General features: G+C 32.3%; 2 protein-coding genes across 2 annotated transcripts in view; both read right to left on the reverse strand.

Annotated features, from left to right (window-relative positions):
- The window catches only part of LOC127705798 (uncharacterized), a 55,465-nt gene extending 46,747 nt beyond the window's left edge, over nt 1-8,718 (reverse strand). The window contains exons 1-3 of the mRNA XM_052210146.1: nt 7,928-8,718; nt 5,593-5,775; nt 2,988-3,162 (exon numbers count right to left, since the gene is read on the reverse strand). Of these exons, the coding sequence (XP_052066106.1) occupies nt 2,988-3,162; nt 5,593-5,775; nt 7,928-8,075 (506 nt within the window). The 5' untranslated portion in view covers nt 8,076-8,718. The remainder of the gene's footprint in view (nt 1-2,987; nt 3,163-5,592; nt 5,776-7,927) is intronic.
- A 3,075-nt stretch (nt 8,719-11,793) lies between these two features.
- LOC127705799 (uncharacterized) lies at nt 11,794-13,353 on the reverse strand. Its single transcript, XM_052210147.1, has one exon. The coding sequence runs from the start codon at nt 13,351-13,353 to the stop codon at nt 11,794-11,796; it is 1,560 nt and encodes a 519-aa protein (XP_052066107.1).
- Nucleotides 13,354-17,027: the final 3,674 nt, after the last annotated feature.

A 17,027-nucleotide genomic window follows, 5' to 3' on the forward strand; every position in this document is an offset into this window, starting at 1 on the left:
TTATTATATTAAAGTAAATGGTATTGAGAATTCTTCCAAACATTCAAGTACTTACCAATTACAAAAAAATGTATTCCTATTTTCCATTTTTTTTTTCTAAAAAGAATCATTTTAATTGCCTTTTTTAGCTCACATCAAATCTTGAGAAGTAAAAATGACCAACAGTTTAAGGTCTATCTCCTGCAAAATTTTCAGAATAATCGGAAAACCCATTTTGGAGTAATTGCCCCTAAAATGTTTTTTTTTCAAATTTCGCAGTTTTTGGTTATTATCTTGAAAACTATTACAAATAGAGAGAAATTTTATTTAAACAGTAAAAATGACCAGAACAAGTAAACTTGACAGAAATCATCTAACGATCAGTTAGGATTGGTTTTTAAATGATGAATTTTAACCTTTTTATGGTTTTTTTATGACAGCTATAGTTGAAATAAAGAATCTTTCGATAGTAAAAACGTTCAACAAAATCAGATCTACGAATAAGTCAACATGGACAAATGGTCAATTGACCCTTTATTGAGTGTTTGCCCTCAAAAGACTAATTTTACTCATCTTTGCGTTTTTTTGCAGAAACTATAACAGATAGAGAGAAATTGTAAAGAGCAAAAGTGTTCAGCAAAATAAAATCTACAAATAAGTGAAATTTTCAATTGACTGCTTATAGGGGTTATTGCCATTGAAAGATGTTTTTTATCAATTTTCTCTTTTTGCAGAAACCATTATACAAATGTAGATAGATGGAAATTGTAAATTACAAAAATGAACAGGGCCAAAGTTGTCAACTGCCTCTTTTTAGGAGTTATTACCTCTGAATTACCAATTTTAACCATTTGACGATTTTTGTGGAAACAAAGATAAATAGATAACAACATTGTATAGAAAAAATGTTCTGTAAAATAAGATATTATACAAATAAAACAACATTGTTGAAATTGTCAATTGACCCCTGAAAGGAGTAATTGTCCATGAAAGATGTTGGTTTTTTCTTCATTTTTGCAGTTTTAGCACAAACTATAATAGATAGAGAGAAAAAGAAAAAAGGCAAAAATGTTCAGCACAATACAATCTACAAAATCAGTCACCATGGCCGAAATTGGCAACCAGCTCGATATGGAAGTTGTTTCCCCTGAATGATGAAATTTTTATCCATTTTTAAATTTTTTTGTAACTATAGGAGTTAGAGAGAAAATTTGAAAAGTAAAAAAGATTAGCAAGATACCAATCTACAGGTAAGTCAACATGGTCAAATTATCACAATAGTTAAACAGGATTTATTGCCATTAAATGACGTTTTTATTTCAAAAACTTTAATCATTATAAACTGTAAACATTAAAGAGTAAAGAAGATCATCAATACAAGACCTACAAAAATGCCACCAAAAAAAGATCTACATATAAGCAAAAATAACTGACTGCAATATTTAAAAGGGGAAAAAATAAATATCAAAATGGCATATTTTTTTACCAAGTGAGCGATTCAGGCTAATGAGATCCTCTTGTTTCTTTTTCTTTTTCTGATTTTTACTGATTTTAGTTTTTGATCCCTTTTGAATTGCGTGTTTTATTAAATATAGAAATTTTTTAGGAGTTTGGAACAAATTGTAGTTAAGAAAATCGCAAGCCCCCAAAAAAGTCAATGGCATTCCTTATAGCGCTGAGTGTCGCAGTGAAAAACGCTCTTTTATCTCCCCGAACTACAAGCATTTCATGCGTGGAATATGTGGAAACCAACGATTTATTATGAAAACCTAAATATATGGGAATATTTAATTTCTTATTAATGTATTTCTCTTCCGGTGGTACTCTATTTTATATTATAAATATAAAGGAAACTTATTTTGTACATTTTATGGAATGTCTTGCGAAAAACGAAGTAGAAAAGAACACGTTCTTAATTAAATATTATGTAATCTTTTATAAACACAACGTACAAAAACATTAATTTAATGACAAGAACACGCTTTCGAAAACGATAAACTATTTATGATATATTAGTTATGTATGATTTATCTATATTCCTTTCGTTTCATCTTCAGGGAACTAACAACCGAGCACAAAGACATGATCATGAAGAGGACTTGAAATGCATTTTTCAAAACCAAGTGTATGCATACTTTGTTTTCCGCAAATGTTATAAATCATGTGGTCTGATGTTTTTCTTGCAAACTTTGCGTTTAAAAATAGCAATGAAAATTCCTTTGCATTACGGATAAATGTGTGCAATTTTGAATTTTTCGCCGATCGCTCCCCAAGAAAAGATTTAAAGAGTTTGTATTGTTTTATTCGGGATTTCAAAAACACATGTAAACCAATCAATCAGACGACAGAACTTCTTTCCTATAAAATATAAGGTCAATGTCATAATTTTTTAAATTTGTTTGTATGAGGTTTAGAAACTGGGAAAGGGCGAGATTTACCAAGTCCTTCGATAGTTCCGTGTCGAATACAAAAAAAGTTGATAATTTTTCTGACATTGATCAATATTGTTTTTATATTGCATGTAAACATCGCTTCAATTATGGTTATAAATATGTTTACACAAAAATAAAATATTCTCCATCTCTAAACGAGCCCCAAATTGTAAAGAAACCGAAGTGACTCGACATGAAATTGACATCGCACGAAATATCACTTTGTTACTTTCTTTGGTCAATAAAGACAACAGGAAGTGTTCTAGTTGCGATATAATTCTTGAAATTGAAAACGAAAAAGATCAGAAATACAATACAATGTAGCTGTGTTTATATTTATTCAGATAAGGAATTGCATAGCTATTTTCAAAAGAGGTGTATTATCTAATATGAACGTTTGAAACAGATTTGGTAACTGCTTTAGCGAGAAAAGATAATAAGTAAAATAGAGAATGGAAACGGGGATTGAGTCAAAGAGACAACAACCCGACCAAAGAGCAGAATAAGACCTATTTGAGTCAATTCAATTTTCATTTCCGTATAGCTGTCTAATATAGGTATTCTTGATTAACTCACTTGTAAACATTAGCTAGTGTTGTGATTTTTGTTAATCCGTCTAAATTCCCAATAACAGTCATTGTAGGTACATTCAACTGCAATAATATCTTGTCTGACATAACATGAGTCCCAAGTAGTATAATTCCGCTTACTACGTCTGGGTATTCTGACACAAACTGTTGAATTAACGATCCTAAAGAGAGAGAGAAAAACATGGTATTACTGTATCAAAATAGATGGCAACTTTAACGTGATTGCAACATAAGTAGAGTGCTCGAAGCAACACAATCTTATTAAAATACAGCTCCTGTGTTCAAGCTTTGCTTACAAGGATCTGTCAAACTCCGCTTTACTTTCTGTTCTGTTGATTATTACATCAGCCAATGAAAATCCAGCCTTCAAATATTTGAAGGTGTGTATTAATCTAAAAAAAACAACAGAGGATCCCGAAAGGTCTTTAGAACAGAAAGTAGATTTGAGCATTTTCAGATCCTTGTAAGCAAAGCTTGGGACAGGATCTGTATTTCAATGAGATTTGAAGCAACATGAACGAAGAATTGAAACTCCGAAGGACAAGACAAGATGATCTACAAACCAATAGTCTATAATTATTATCATCGACAAATAACTAAAACAATCAGGAAAAAACATATAAAGGTTAAATTTAGATAATTATGGCGAACGATAAAAAAAAATCCAATCAAATGTTACCCTCTTCTTATGAATATTTACTTGGCATGTCTTGTATCTATTTGTTAAATCTTTCGCTCTCCTATTTTTTGGCACATAGGATTAAAAGAAGTTCATTCTGAAAGTTGGTTTAAACTTTCAATTTAAATATATATATATTAGTCACAGGTATCTTGTATTGAAAAGAAAGTGGTCATAGGTTTCTCCTCTAGAAGATGGTAAAGAGGCCGGCTAGGTATGTGTTCAAAGTCTATGTAGATCGGTCCACTTGTAATTTTATCGATATAAGGAATCTTAGTGTCATTGGTAGCACATGGTCAGAAGCGATGTCGTGTTATATGTAATAGCCAAAGATTTTACATGTTTGTGCGTAAACCCCGAGCCCATCAACTTGTCCTTGACCTATTTCACAAGAAGAACCCCACATGGAAAAACAGTCGTAAGTCATTACATTTATTTTTGCAATCAGATCGATCAGATTGGTAATTCTGGTTAAAGAAAAATCCAAAAGAACAATAGTCGTACTTCATCGCTGTGCCTTTTCATTATAACATTGGAGATATATAATTTGAACCGTATTCTTGAGTAACTTTATTGATTTTGTTAAAACAAATATGCATTACAATTCAGTGTTTGTTTCTGTTCTCTTTTTTAAATTCGCTTAGAGAGTTTATCTTGCTATATTTTCATTCGATAAAGCTATTTAAAAAAATAGCTCTTGCTACCACAAGTACAAGGAATAGTAAATAACACTAAATCTTATGATACTATACAATTACAATTATAGCCTTTGTATGAGGTCGATACGAGGATATATCGACCTGAAAGAAGTATATTGACTGAGGACGCAGTCCGATGTCGACATATCCTCGTATCGACCTCATAGAAAGGCTACAATTTTTATAGCATTATTGTCAATAGCACCAATTCATTTGTTTTGTTGTTTCGATTGTGTCAGATATTCTAAAAACAACCGTGCAATATCACTTTAATATCTGCTGGTTACAGTCTATCTTTGAAAATATAGTTGAACATGTGACTCTTTCTAAACGAATCAAATTAGTTATAATATTCACGATAATAATATAAATGTATATAAAAGAAATCAGACTGAACATTTATCAACTCAGCGATGGACCAAATTGTTAAACTTGAAGTGGATACGGTATTGGTGTGGTCGATACAACATTCCCCAAAATGCAAACAGCTATCTACCAATGCAAGGGAACACGGTTTTTAGTGCTTTATTTTATCTTATATATGATAATGGCTCTTAAATTGTTGTATCTTCATGATTTTTACTATTAAGGTATATTTTTTTGTATTATTTATGGGAGATCTGTGAAAGTCTATGTAAGATGCTTACAGCTTTTCTAAACTGCATGTGGTTTAGAGCTTGACATATGTATACGCTATATTGACTTGTAAATGTGCTCTCATTTACGCCCGGGATTCTGTCAATGACGTTAGAATGATGTAAATGGCGTTGGGATGCTGTCAATGACGTTGGATTATTGTCAATGATGTTGGATTATTGTCAATTGCGTTTGGATGCTGTCAGTGGCGTTTAGATGCTGTCATAACGTTGGGATGCCATCAGTGACGTTTAGGGTGCTGTCAATGATATCGGGATGCGGTCACTTTCGAAAGGGATGCTGTCACTGATGATTTGCAAAAGGGATGCTTTCAGAAACGTTAAAGTGCTGGCAATGACGTTTGAATGCTTTCATTGGCATTTGTCAATGGCGTATAACCAATATTTCCTTTAATGCATACTTCAAATTTTTATATCGTCCTGAACATGCATGAAATATTTGCTACTGGACGTTAAGCAACCAACAATCAATCAATTTAATTTTTATTTGTTAAGGACACGTAAATTGTGAAGTTATTATATTGGTATATCGGATACAATTTTTAACGTTAGAAATACCAGACTGGCCATGTCCACCAAGAATTATTTGTACTTTTCCAGTGGTCTTCTTTAAACGGTACACCTCTGTGTTGATCATATCGACCAGTCGTAAAACGTCTGTAACCTCATAATATGTTCCTCTTTTGTCTTCAATGATACCTATCCATAACTGTAGTGGACAGAATGTCTGGATAGCGGTGCCTATAAAAAATATAACAAAGAGAATTACCTACCATAATTGTAGTGGACAGAATGTCTGGATAGCGGTGCCTATAAAAAATATAACAAAGAGAATTACCTACCATAATTGTAGTGGACAGAATGTCTGGATAGCGGTGCCTATAAAAAATATAACAAAGAAAATTACCATCCATAACTGTAGTGGAGAGAATGTCTGGATAGCGGTGCCTATAAAAATTATAACAAAGAGAATAACCTATCCATAATTGTAGTTGAAAGGGTGTCTGGATAACGGTACCTATAAAAAAATATAACAAAGATAATTACCGATAGTCGTATGTTCGAAAATTAAAACCGCCGTAATTCATCGATTGGATCGAAGTTTATAATACCCCTGCTTAAAATGAGTAGGGTTGTACTGGTTTTTCGATGTTCGTCCATCACACATTTCTAGCGAATTCTTACTCATAGACTACAAATAATATCTTCATAATATTTAGTTGAAGATATTTCGTGTGACATTATATAAATAACACATAGCTGAGAGGATGATAGAGCAGATTGTTACCCCGAGAAAACATTGTCAACTGAGGCGAAGTCAAGGTTGATAATGTCTTTTCGAGGGGTAATAATCTGCTCTATCACCCTCTCAGATATGTATTATTTAATTTATTATACTGAATGTTCTGTCTTTAAATTTCAAATGCAAAGTCATAAACTATGTCGTTTTATACATAACAATCATCCGTATTTATTAAAGCGCACACTTGAGCAAGCGTCTCCGCGAAGGGTAATATGGTATTTGCCATGGGAAAGAGTAAATTGTCTCCCTCGTATTAACTAATCAAAATCTGGCATTTTGACATGAAGTATAATAAAGTAAATTGTCTCCCTTGTATTAACCAATCAAAATCTGGCATTTTGACGTGAAGTATATTAAAGTAAATTATCTCCCTCGTATTAACCATTCAAAATCTGGCATTTTGACATGAAGTATATTAATAATATTATGTTATTCTGGACCTTCACGTGGGATATTACTAGTTAAAAAGTGTGCTAGCTATTGACCTTATACAAAAATACGGGGTCAGTATATTCCATACGGGACAAGAGCTCATGTGAAGCCCGAATAACAATGATATTATATTGGAGTGTCCTAATTTCAACATAAGTGACAATTCTGATCTTCATTTTTTTTGTTCACAGGATAAATGGGTTCATATACTCTGTCACGATAACCAATCAAATTGCAGGACTAGCCGGGATTATTCATACCAGTATATTATCCATCATTTTTATATGTCCTATATATGTCGCACATGTTCTTTACTTGATGCATGAATAAATAAATTTGGTGTATTTACTGTCTTCTGATTGGTTAAAAGTATTACCCTTATTTTCAATGTTGTCAATTTTTATGGCGACACGCCCACTCTGACGTTGTGTATTCATACGCCAACATGTGTGTACGTTGTTATTGTTAATATAAATAATATAAAAAGCTCTTTGAGCCTTATATTTGATAGAAATTTATTCATAATGAATGACAATAATTTATTTTGAATTTATTGAACCATAAAATTAATTTTTGACTCTTCACATTTAACATAATCCGCTTCGCGGATTATTCAATGTGAAGAGTCAAAAATTAATTTTATGGTTCAATAAATTCAAAATAAATAATAGTCATTCATTAAATAAAATAAATGAGATTCAACATATAAGCGTTGATTCTTTCAAAAGATATCATGAGCCTGGAGGGCTACGTTTTAGGGTTTGTTTTCTTAATCAGTGCAAGGAGGTTGTATATAACCTCTTTGATCAGTGGAACTTATGAATACCGTTTAATGAATAAACATGATTATGTTCAATGTAAAAGAGAATATATCCTAAATAGCTCACTCACACTAGATATAAAGCTTATAAGCTTTAATATGATTTTTGGATATTTTACATGAATATATGACTTAAATAAACTGAAAACAGAGTATTCCTCTGAAATTTTAGTAAGCAACGATTAGTCATTCAAACTTGAATAAGATAATCAACTTTCAACTGTATTTTTAAACACGGCGTAAAAACCCGGAAAGAAAATAATGCTATAAAGCGCGAATACAATGCATGGTTTGGTTAAAGTGCACTATATAAATTAGAAAAAAATATATCTATTTACCTAAGGATTTGTAAGCTTCAGCTGGAACGTCTTCCTCGGGAAATAAAATGAAAAGTACGGCGTCACCTCCATGTTTTTTTGCTGTCAGAATTCTATGGCTGACGACAAGAGGCAGAATTATTCCAAACACTAACAGTATGAATTGCATTTTATTTGTTATATATAATTTCACATTTTTCTAATGCATTGTTTGCTGAAGAAAGATATACGCTAATCGATTCCTTGTGTTATAGTTTACTTTACTGGATGTAATGACAAATGCCAGTGATTCTGAATAAACAGTAAATAATAGTGATGAATAATAGTATAATAGCTCGATTAACAATATTGTAGAATGAAGGATTATAGAATGATGTTCCACTTGCTGTGTTTTTCCTCAATGCATCACGGTTAAAATGGGCTATCTGTAAACTTCGAAAAATATCACAGCGGCTGTCGATGGCGAATGTGAAATAAAACCGCCTTTTCAATCAGAAAATAATCCAGATGCATTGCTCTTTTTAAATTGTATTTCATGTAAAAGAAACTTTTAAAAATCCTCACAAGTTCATATTAGTATTGAATCAATGCGAAAAATGTAAATAAAGAATTTTTAAACTCTCTCGTGTTTTCATACAAGTACTCCGTTCCTATATCAAAGAAAAACTGAGTTCAATAGTCTTGTAAGCTTCCGAGAGTTACCGAGGGCAAAGCGTAATATCTACATCATAATTTACTATTAGAAAGTTGCATAACCTAACATTATGAGAAATCACAGTATCATTGTCGGAAAGTAATGGCCATACTTTTAATCTGATGATAGTCTGAGTACAAGAGAGGAAAATGTCAATTGTGATGAGGGCCATTAACTAATATTACACAGTATTATTTCTGACATATCATAAGTTGAAAACGTATATCTATCATAAAATAATTCAAACATACTATTATTAAAACTACAAACGAGACGCCCTTTCACTTGAGTGTCTTCCTCTAGGGTGTTCGGTATAAAGTTTGAAAAATATCAATTAGAAGTGTCCATTTCCGTTCAAAGTTCTTGATTTAAGATAAATATCTTTGTATCTTCCAATAAAACGGATGTTTAATTGAATACTCTTAACCACATGAACCGTGAATTTGTATGGGAAATAATAATAAGAGGTGACAAAAGTCTCGTTTGAATTACTGTCTAAAAATCTAAATTATGATACATTCGATACTTCAGCGTGTCCGGTTCCATCACAGACTCTCATGCATTTCCGATTTCTAGATTATGTCAATTAATCGTTTTACCCCTATAAACCAAACTGAAAATATATAGCGAATATATATAATTATATGCTGTAACTTTTATTTAATAATAAAGAAAGGACTCAAAACCTTGAGGGTATCTTCGCCATGTAAGCTTACTTATATTGTCAACAAAATTACTATTGTTGATAGAAAATACAATTTACGCGTCATTTAATGATGTGTTTATTAGAATACTATATGAAGATGGTAAGATAGACAGAATCATAGGTGAAGAAACGGGGTTAACATTTCATGTTACTCTGACAGCTCAAGATCATGCATAATTGTATAAGCTTTGCAGTACGTCAGTTTTTACGATTCATGTTTGAAAAACGGATGCATTGTTAACATCATGACATAATAAAGTCATAAGCGCCTAAACATATACTTTTGAAAGGATCTAGGAGGTGGTCATCAAAAGTTGAGGGATAAAGTTTTGTGTTTGTCGACGTTTATTCTTACAATCAAGAGGTTGCACTGATTTTACTGTATGAATTAATGCCACATTAAGTTTTACAAAATTGCGATTGCCATGGCGCCTTTGAATGAAGTCAAATGTGACAAAAGATTTTTTTCCTCTAAAAATATGAATACTCTTGGCCACTGTCGTGAATTGCTGAAATTTTTTAAGCGTAAATTTTTCACAAGACAACTGGTTACTATTTTTACGTTTTGAAATGCAAAAGTTCTGTCGGATTCTAGCTCCTTCCACCTGTTTTGAAACCCAATTAAAAACAACTCAATTGTTTTAACTCTGTAACTCTTAACTATTTCTTCACAAACAGAAGCATAAAGTTTTGATGCAGAAGGAAACGGTATTACATTTATACGTTAAGCTTCAATTAGATTAGACAGTAATTTTGCAATGGATGAAATCCAATTTTCATCAACCATTCTTACTAAAGCCTGGCAAATTTGGCCCGACTAACAAAGGAAGCTGTCTTTTTTCATAAAAAGGTGTATGTCATCAGACAAAGATTACGATACCACAGTTTTAGCTTGTCAGATCGACCTTATTTTATTCTTATAGGTGGCGATGTGAGAGACATGTGTCCTCTTTAATTAGATATGTGCATTAAAACCCAGCTAAATTCACTTGTGCTACGAATAGTCGTATTAATTTTTCGTTTTATTTCCCTCAAGACAAAAAAAGTGCCTTGAATTTTCCCATTATTAACTTTCCGTTGGCATGTAGCAACATTTCAGCAGCATCTGCATATCAAGATCTTCCTATCATCGGCAGGAATTTACTTTATAAATGGTTGCTGGTTACAATGAAGCTACTGAACAATAGGTTTTTGAGGTAAAATCGAAGACATCTCGAAAGCTTTACCGACGACATCTTGGCAGACAGGCTTGCTTGACTTTTATGATATATATGTGCTAGATGACAAACGATGTTTGTTTTCATATAATCACAATCCCGTTCCCCTTCTTCGTTTATGAATTGTCGCCTAATCTACTTTGTATTTTCTTACTTGACAAAAGCAAGTGATACTAGAAAAGCATGGTACATTTTCCAGAATCTACCAATCTGATTGAAAGTAAGATCCATCACAACTCGCGTGCTCGTATTATAAGAAGATAACGAAACCAGAGATTTATATTTTTTTTAGATTGTAGTCACATCTAAATTGGTTGGAGTACAAATACCAATGAAAACATGCTGTATGATTAAGGAACAATTTAAGATTCTAACAGATGAAAAATCAATTTGATTGATCCACAATAATGCATAAACACTTTGGTTCAAGTTAACATAAAAGGCCCTTTCTGATGTATTGCCATATTGAGAGTTGTCTAAACTTGTATGAAGCTGCACTTTATACGTCAGTATCTAATAGGGAGTAGGCTAAGATTGCCTACTATCAGTCCTGAAAGAACTGATCAAAAGTCGTTGACCTCAAAGTTAATACTTTTGTTAATAAGATGGCCAAAGTACTAGTAACCCGAATTATCAGCTAACACAAATATAAAATTAAGAAGATGTGGTACGATTGCCAAAGAGACATCTCTCCACCAGAGACCAAATGCCATAGAAGTAAGTGTGATACATGGATAATAACAATTTTTTTTAAGGTGGGTATGATGTAAAAAATATCAAAACAGTACATGCAGATGTGTCATCAATATTCAAGAGAGATGCAGATGAATTTGGTCACTTTTTCATTCGTTGGAATTGAATGAATTCAAATATTACCCAAAACAATAAAAAAATAACTTCTCCCAACAAAGTTGATATTTTTATGAGTTACATTTGTATGTGTGTATTTACATGTAGCAATAAAAGCGCTGTTCCTTTGCTTTTTGTGTGTTTTTTTGCTGTACTGATTTTGTGTCATGGATGGATACCCCATATCCTTTGTTTTTCTATTATATATATTTAAAAGTGTCTCCTAATTTGAGCAATAAACATCCATGAACTTCTGTTGACAAAATGGTTGATCATTTCAGGCTATCGTTTGGGCAATGATCATTTTAACTTCAATTTCAAATAAGCACTATATTTTTATTATTCAAGACAAAGTCATATACACAAATCAACATCTTACATATACATACACTAGCACTATAATGTTAACGAAAACACAAGCTTAGAAATAATAGTTCTGCTCACTAAACATTGCAAACTCTGTGAAATTAGTGGACTGAGGACGAAATCTTTTCCTTGACTGGTCTCTTTGTTCTTGAACCAGCTGTACATGTGGTGCATATTCTGGGAATTTTTCGAGGAAATAGTTTGGTACTTGACGCTTTCTATTATTTGCTCTGCTCCTCTTGTTGGCAAACCACGACTTGACCTGAGGTACTGTTATTCCTGTTGTAATGGCTAGCATTTCTTTTTCTTTCTCTGATGGGTATGGATTAGTGATGTGTTGCTGGTACCAACCATTCAAGGTTTCTCTGGATTTACCGTCAAGTTGGCTGTACGTATTACCATTATCCGTGTCTTTCTTCTTTCCGGTTAGCTTATTCTTAATCGGGTGTTTGTTTCCAGTGATGGATAGAGTATTAAAGCAACGAACTCTTTTGTTTGCCATCCATTTCTTCACCTGTTTGGTATAAAGGTTTGTAATGTTTGCTAGTTCTTCTACTTCTTTATCGTTTGGGTAGGGATACGTCACGTGAGCATCATACCATTCTGTCAGTATCCGTGTAGCTTCTGGTTTAATCTGGCGTGGCCTTGACAAACATCTATCAGTGTTCGGTTTCTTCGGTTGTTGGTCAGATGTAAGGCGACTTTCTTCTTCAAATTTGCGCTTTAGTGATAGTCGTCTTGGCGAATTAGTTCTCTGGTCAGTATTTGGTGGTGATACCTGCTTGCATTGCATGTAATCCTGTCGAGGTAAATCGAATGATTCCAATACATTTGAAATATGTACTGAAGTGGTTGCACCAAACTGCTGATACAAGTCTGTACTTTCAGGGAGAACATCGGCAGCTTCCATAGCTAAGCTGAGTACGTCTATGTCCTGAATGGGTAAAGTCGAATCACTTGATGAAAAACTGGTAGATGCTGATTCATATGAAGCACTAGAGTTGATAGTTCTTTTTGCAGTTTGTTTGTGTTGTTTTGTTGTGGTTTCTAGTAACACAAGTTCTTCAAGATTACGTTTGGTGTCTTCTATCAGCTGAAATCGACAATGGTCAAATCTGTCATGAATAAAATGAGAGTGTTCTTGTGTGGAGCTGACTTCTATATATCTGGCAACTTCCATTGTGCTTACCTCTTTGGAATATCTACATTCAATGTCTCGAGCTTTTGTCACAACTTGACAGTTCTGTTGAGATCTGAGTTGTAGGAATCTCTTCTGAAGATTTAGGTGAGCAGAATGAATATTTGAACTTCGACCAACAGCACTGTTCTTAGAATCCCACTTGACATTCATTAAGTTTGTTGGTACCTGCATATGAAGACATTCTTCTGCTAACAACTTTGACAAGTCTTTAAACATTGAGTTTTGTTGCAAGTTTTGTAAATAATTTTCTTTATTATTGTACAACGGTTTCAATTGCTGTCCATCAGTGAGTAGTCGTCTGCGAGTCTGTTTGCTGCTGATGTTGTTTCCATGGAAGCAGGTGAAAGGTTGTGCTGTAACAAGGGGATCATTTGGTTTCCTGTTGAAGATGGATATTCCTGTTACCGGTGACATGCTATTGAGTTTGTTTTCAGATAACAACAGTAGAGACGGTGACAGAAACTGGAGAAAATCTGGCGTGGAAATCTCTGATTGGTCGTGGCTACGATCCTCTCCAAACTGGAACACGTGGTTCTTGTATGGGGTCTCCATATCAATGCTGCTAACTGTATATCTTTTTTAGTTTAAAGAATATTTCTATATATTGCAATGTTGAGATTATGATTTAAACTGTAACCTTAAGCATAATATATAGTTTATTTTGTAAAGTGACGTGAGTCTCATTCTCAAAATGAGTATGTATACATGTAAGCAAGGTATACAATTATATGTTATGATAGCAGAGTTAATTGAGTTACACAAAATAAGAACCTCATAGTTATTGTTACTAACATAATATTAATCAAGTCCTAATGCAAGGTTACCTCAATTGTCTAAGTATTGCATACGGGCTTGATTAAAGTAATTACATTTAATTTTCTTTAATTTAGGTGTGCATGGAATGATTCACTCTCCACAAACCTTAAGTGTTAAAATTATCAAAATATGGATATTTCTCCTTGTTTGTATAAATTTAGAAGAAAATTTCATAACACATATACAATTTTACTTGTCATTTGTTTCAAATGGTGTCTTACTGGAATGCCTTCATTTTGTAAAATATCTATTCCTCGAATTGTGGCATTGAATAAATGTTGTTTTAGTGAATGGGTGTTGTTTTAAAACAGAATTTAATTAGAAGCTAAAAGGTAAAAATTATATTGCACCTTAGAAATATCACAAAAGATTTAATTGAAATGCATGGAATGGATTAAAAGTAATATAGTATGAAATCTTAAAATAAAAAAAGAAATAAATAAATAAAAGAAATAAGATGCATTTATAGATGTTTTTAAAATTACCGAAATGAACTGTTATTTAAAAAAAAGTATTCTTTGTGAGATGTGACCATTCATGGTGTAAATTTTAAGTATATGTGTTCTTAATTTATGTGTGATTGTGAAATGTGCTTTGATATTTTGGTTCTTTTTGTTCTTTATGTGTTTGTGTTACATGATTATTGGGGAAGAAATCTGTTTGCGCCAAATATGCATCATTTTGTGCCACAAGGTTTAAGAATACCCAGTATCATTTGCGCCAAAAATGTAGTATAAAACCATTTCGTAGATACAATTTTAGTTTTGATTATACATTATACAACTGAAAGATGATTTTTATTATAGAGAAAAAAAAACCCGCTAAAAACGAGATGAAAGCAAGTGATGACACCATTTGAATGTCCCATCACCAAATACGTCTTCAAGTTATGTATCCCAACAGAAAAATTTCAAAAAATCTCAAAATTATCAATTATAATCATTCTAAAAAAAAATCTTCTGTATGCAACAATGACTCCAATTTATTCCATAAAGTATTATATCTTATGCAGATGTTCTATAATGTGTTATAGACAAAGATATCTATTGGGTAAATGATTGATTGTTGGTTGCTTAACGTCCAGTGGCAAATATTGCATGCATGTTTAGGACGAGAACAAATTAATGATACATAAAAGAGGTAAGTCCTGTAATAGGCGTTGTCCAGGACGAAGGGCGGGAATTTTGGAATGTAACTGGAAAATGAGGGTAAATTGGATAGGAACTGAAATGTTGCCCTGCAAAAAGTCACCAACCCCTCAAAGAGTTGTTGCAAAAGTTCTTAACGTGCAGGGAGCGTGGCACTCTTTCTCGCTACAAAATGCAAGTCATCAGTCAGATTTAACGGCGTACCCATTCTGAACGGATGTGGCTGCAAATTTCAACTTCCCATACAACCAAACCACGCCCCACTTTTGCAAGTGTTTGTCTGCCAGTCGGGAGAAGACCAGGAGTGACCATGCATATTTCTATTCTATTCTCCAGTGTGGTCTACTTATTCTTATTATCTTTAATATGCTTTCACTGAGCTGTCAACAAAAGCTAGACGTTTTTTTCATCATTTTTTCAACAACAACAAAAAAGATTTTCTCTTTTAAAACAAACAGAGATAAAATTATTTCATTGCAAACAGAAAAATGGTAATATTACCTTGGAAATTTTATTGGAAGACTGTCAATAATATATTATGTCACAGCTTGGGCTATGTTAGGTTATAGACATAGTTCCAGTAATTCAGACAGTAACATGTCGGTATTTTATTACTAGTTTAAAAAGAGCAAGTTTCATTTTTTCAAGTTACATTGTACCTGGGACTTTTATACTATAATTAGTATAGTAGTCCTAGATTGTACATCAAACGTTTCTCAGTATAGCCTGAAGTCCATTACTAGTCTAGTAATGGACTTCTGATATAACATAATAATAATAATAATAATAATAATATTTTATTCAATGCACTCACTTGGCACTTGAAAAATTAAAAAATTGATTCAATAATCAAGGATTTGTTTACAAATCCTTGCTCTCACTATAAAAATCTAAGTGAAAAAGATATTATTATGTTCAAACGTTTTCAGTATGGATTTTTTTTAATGACGCCAATACGGAATTTTTCAAGCTCAGCGAATCCGATTTGTGGTTTATTACAAAGACTAACATAATATTAATCAAGTCCTAATGCAAGGTTACCTCAATTGTCTAAGTATTGCATACGGGCTTGATTAAAGTAATTACATTTAATTTTCTTTAATTTAGGTGTGCATGGAATGATTCACTCTCCACAAACCTTAAGTGTTAAAATTATCAAAATATGGATATTTCTCCTTGTTTGTATAAATTTAGAAGAAAATTTCATAACACATATACAATTTTACTTGTCATTTGTTTCAAATGGTGTCTTACTGGAATGCCTTCATTTTGTAAAATATCTATTCCTCGAATTGTGGCATTGAATAAATGTTGTTTTAGTGAATGGGTGTTGTTTTAAAACAGAATTTAATTAGAAGCTAAAAGGTAAAAATTATATTGCACCTTAGAAATATCACAAAAGATTTAATTGAAATGCATGGAATGGATTAAAAGTAATATAGTATGAAATCTTAAAATAAAAAAAGAAATAAATAAATAAAAGAAATAAGATGCATTTATAGATGTTTTTAAAATTACCGAAATGAACTGTTATTTAAAAAAAAGTATTCTTTGTGAGATGTGACCATTCATGGTGTAAATTTTAAGTATATGTGTTCTTAATTTATGTGTGATTGTGAAATGTGCTTTGATATTTTGGTTCTTTTTGTTCTTTATGTGTTTGTGTTACATGATTATTGGGGAAGAAATCTGTTTGCGCCAAATATGCATCATTTTGTGCCACAAGGTTTAAGAATACCCAGTATCATTTGCGCCAAAAATGTAGTATAAAACCATTTCGTAGATACAATTTTAGTTTTGATTATACATTATACAACTGAAAGATGATTTTTATTATAGGGAAAAAAAAACCCGCTAAAAACGAGATGAAAGCAAGTGATGACACCATTTGAATGTCCCATCACCAAATACGTCTTCAAGTTATGTATCCCAACAGAAAAATTTCAAAAAATCTCAAAATTATCAATTATAATCATTCTAAAAAAAAATCTTCTGTATGCAACAATGACTCCAATTTATTCCATAAAGTATTATATCTTATGCAGATGTTCTATAATGTGTTATAGACAAAGATATCTATTGGGTAAATGATTAATTGTTGGTTGCTTAACGTCCAGTGGCAAA

This window comes from Mytilus californianus, unplaced genomic scaffold, assembly GCF_021869535.1.
Source record: "Mytilus californianus isolate M0D057914Y unplaced genomic scaffold, xbMytCali1.0.p SCAF_6, whole genome shotgun sequence".
NCBI lineage: Eukaryota > Metazoa > Mollusca > Bivalvia > Mytilida > Mytilidae > Mytilus > Mytilus californianus.

Bases quoted from the DNA above. Each gene is read 5' to 3' on its own strand.
- LOC127705799 (XM_052210147.1), bottom strand. From the start codon at position 13,353: ATGTCACCGGTAACAGGAATATCCATCTTCAACAGGAAACCAAATGAT.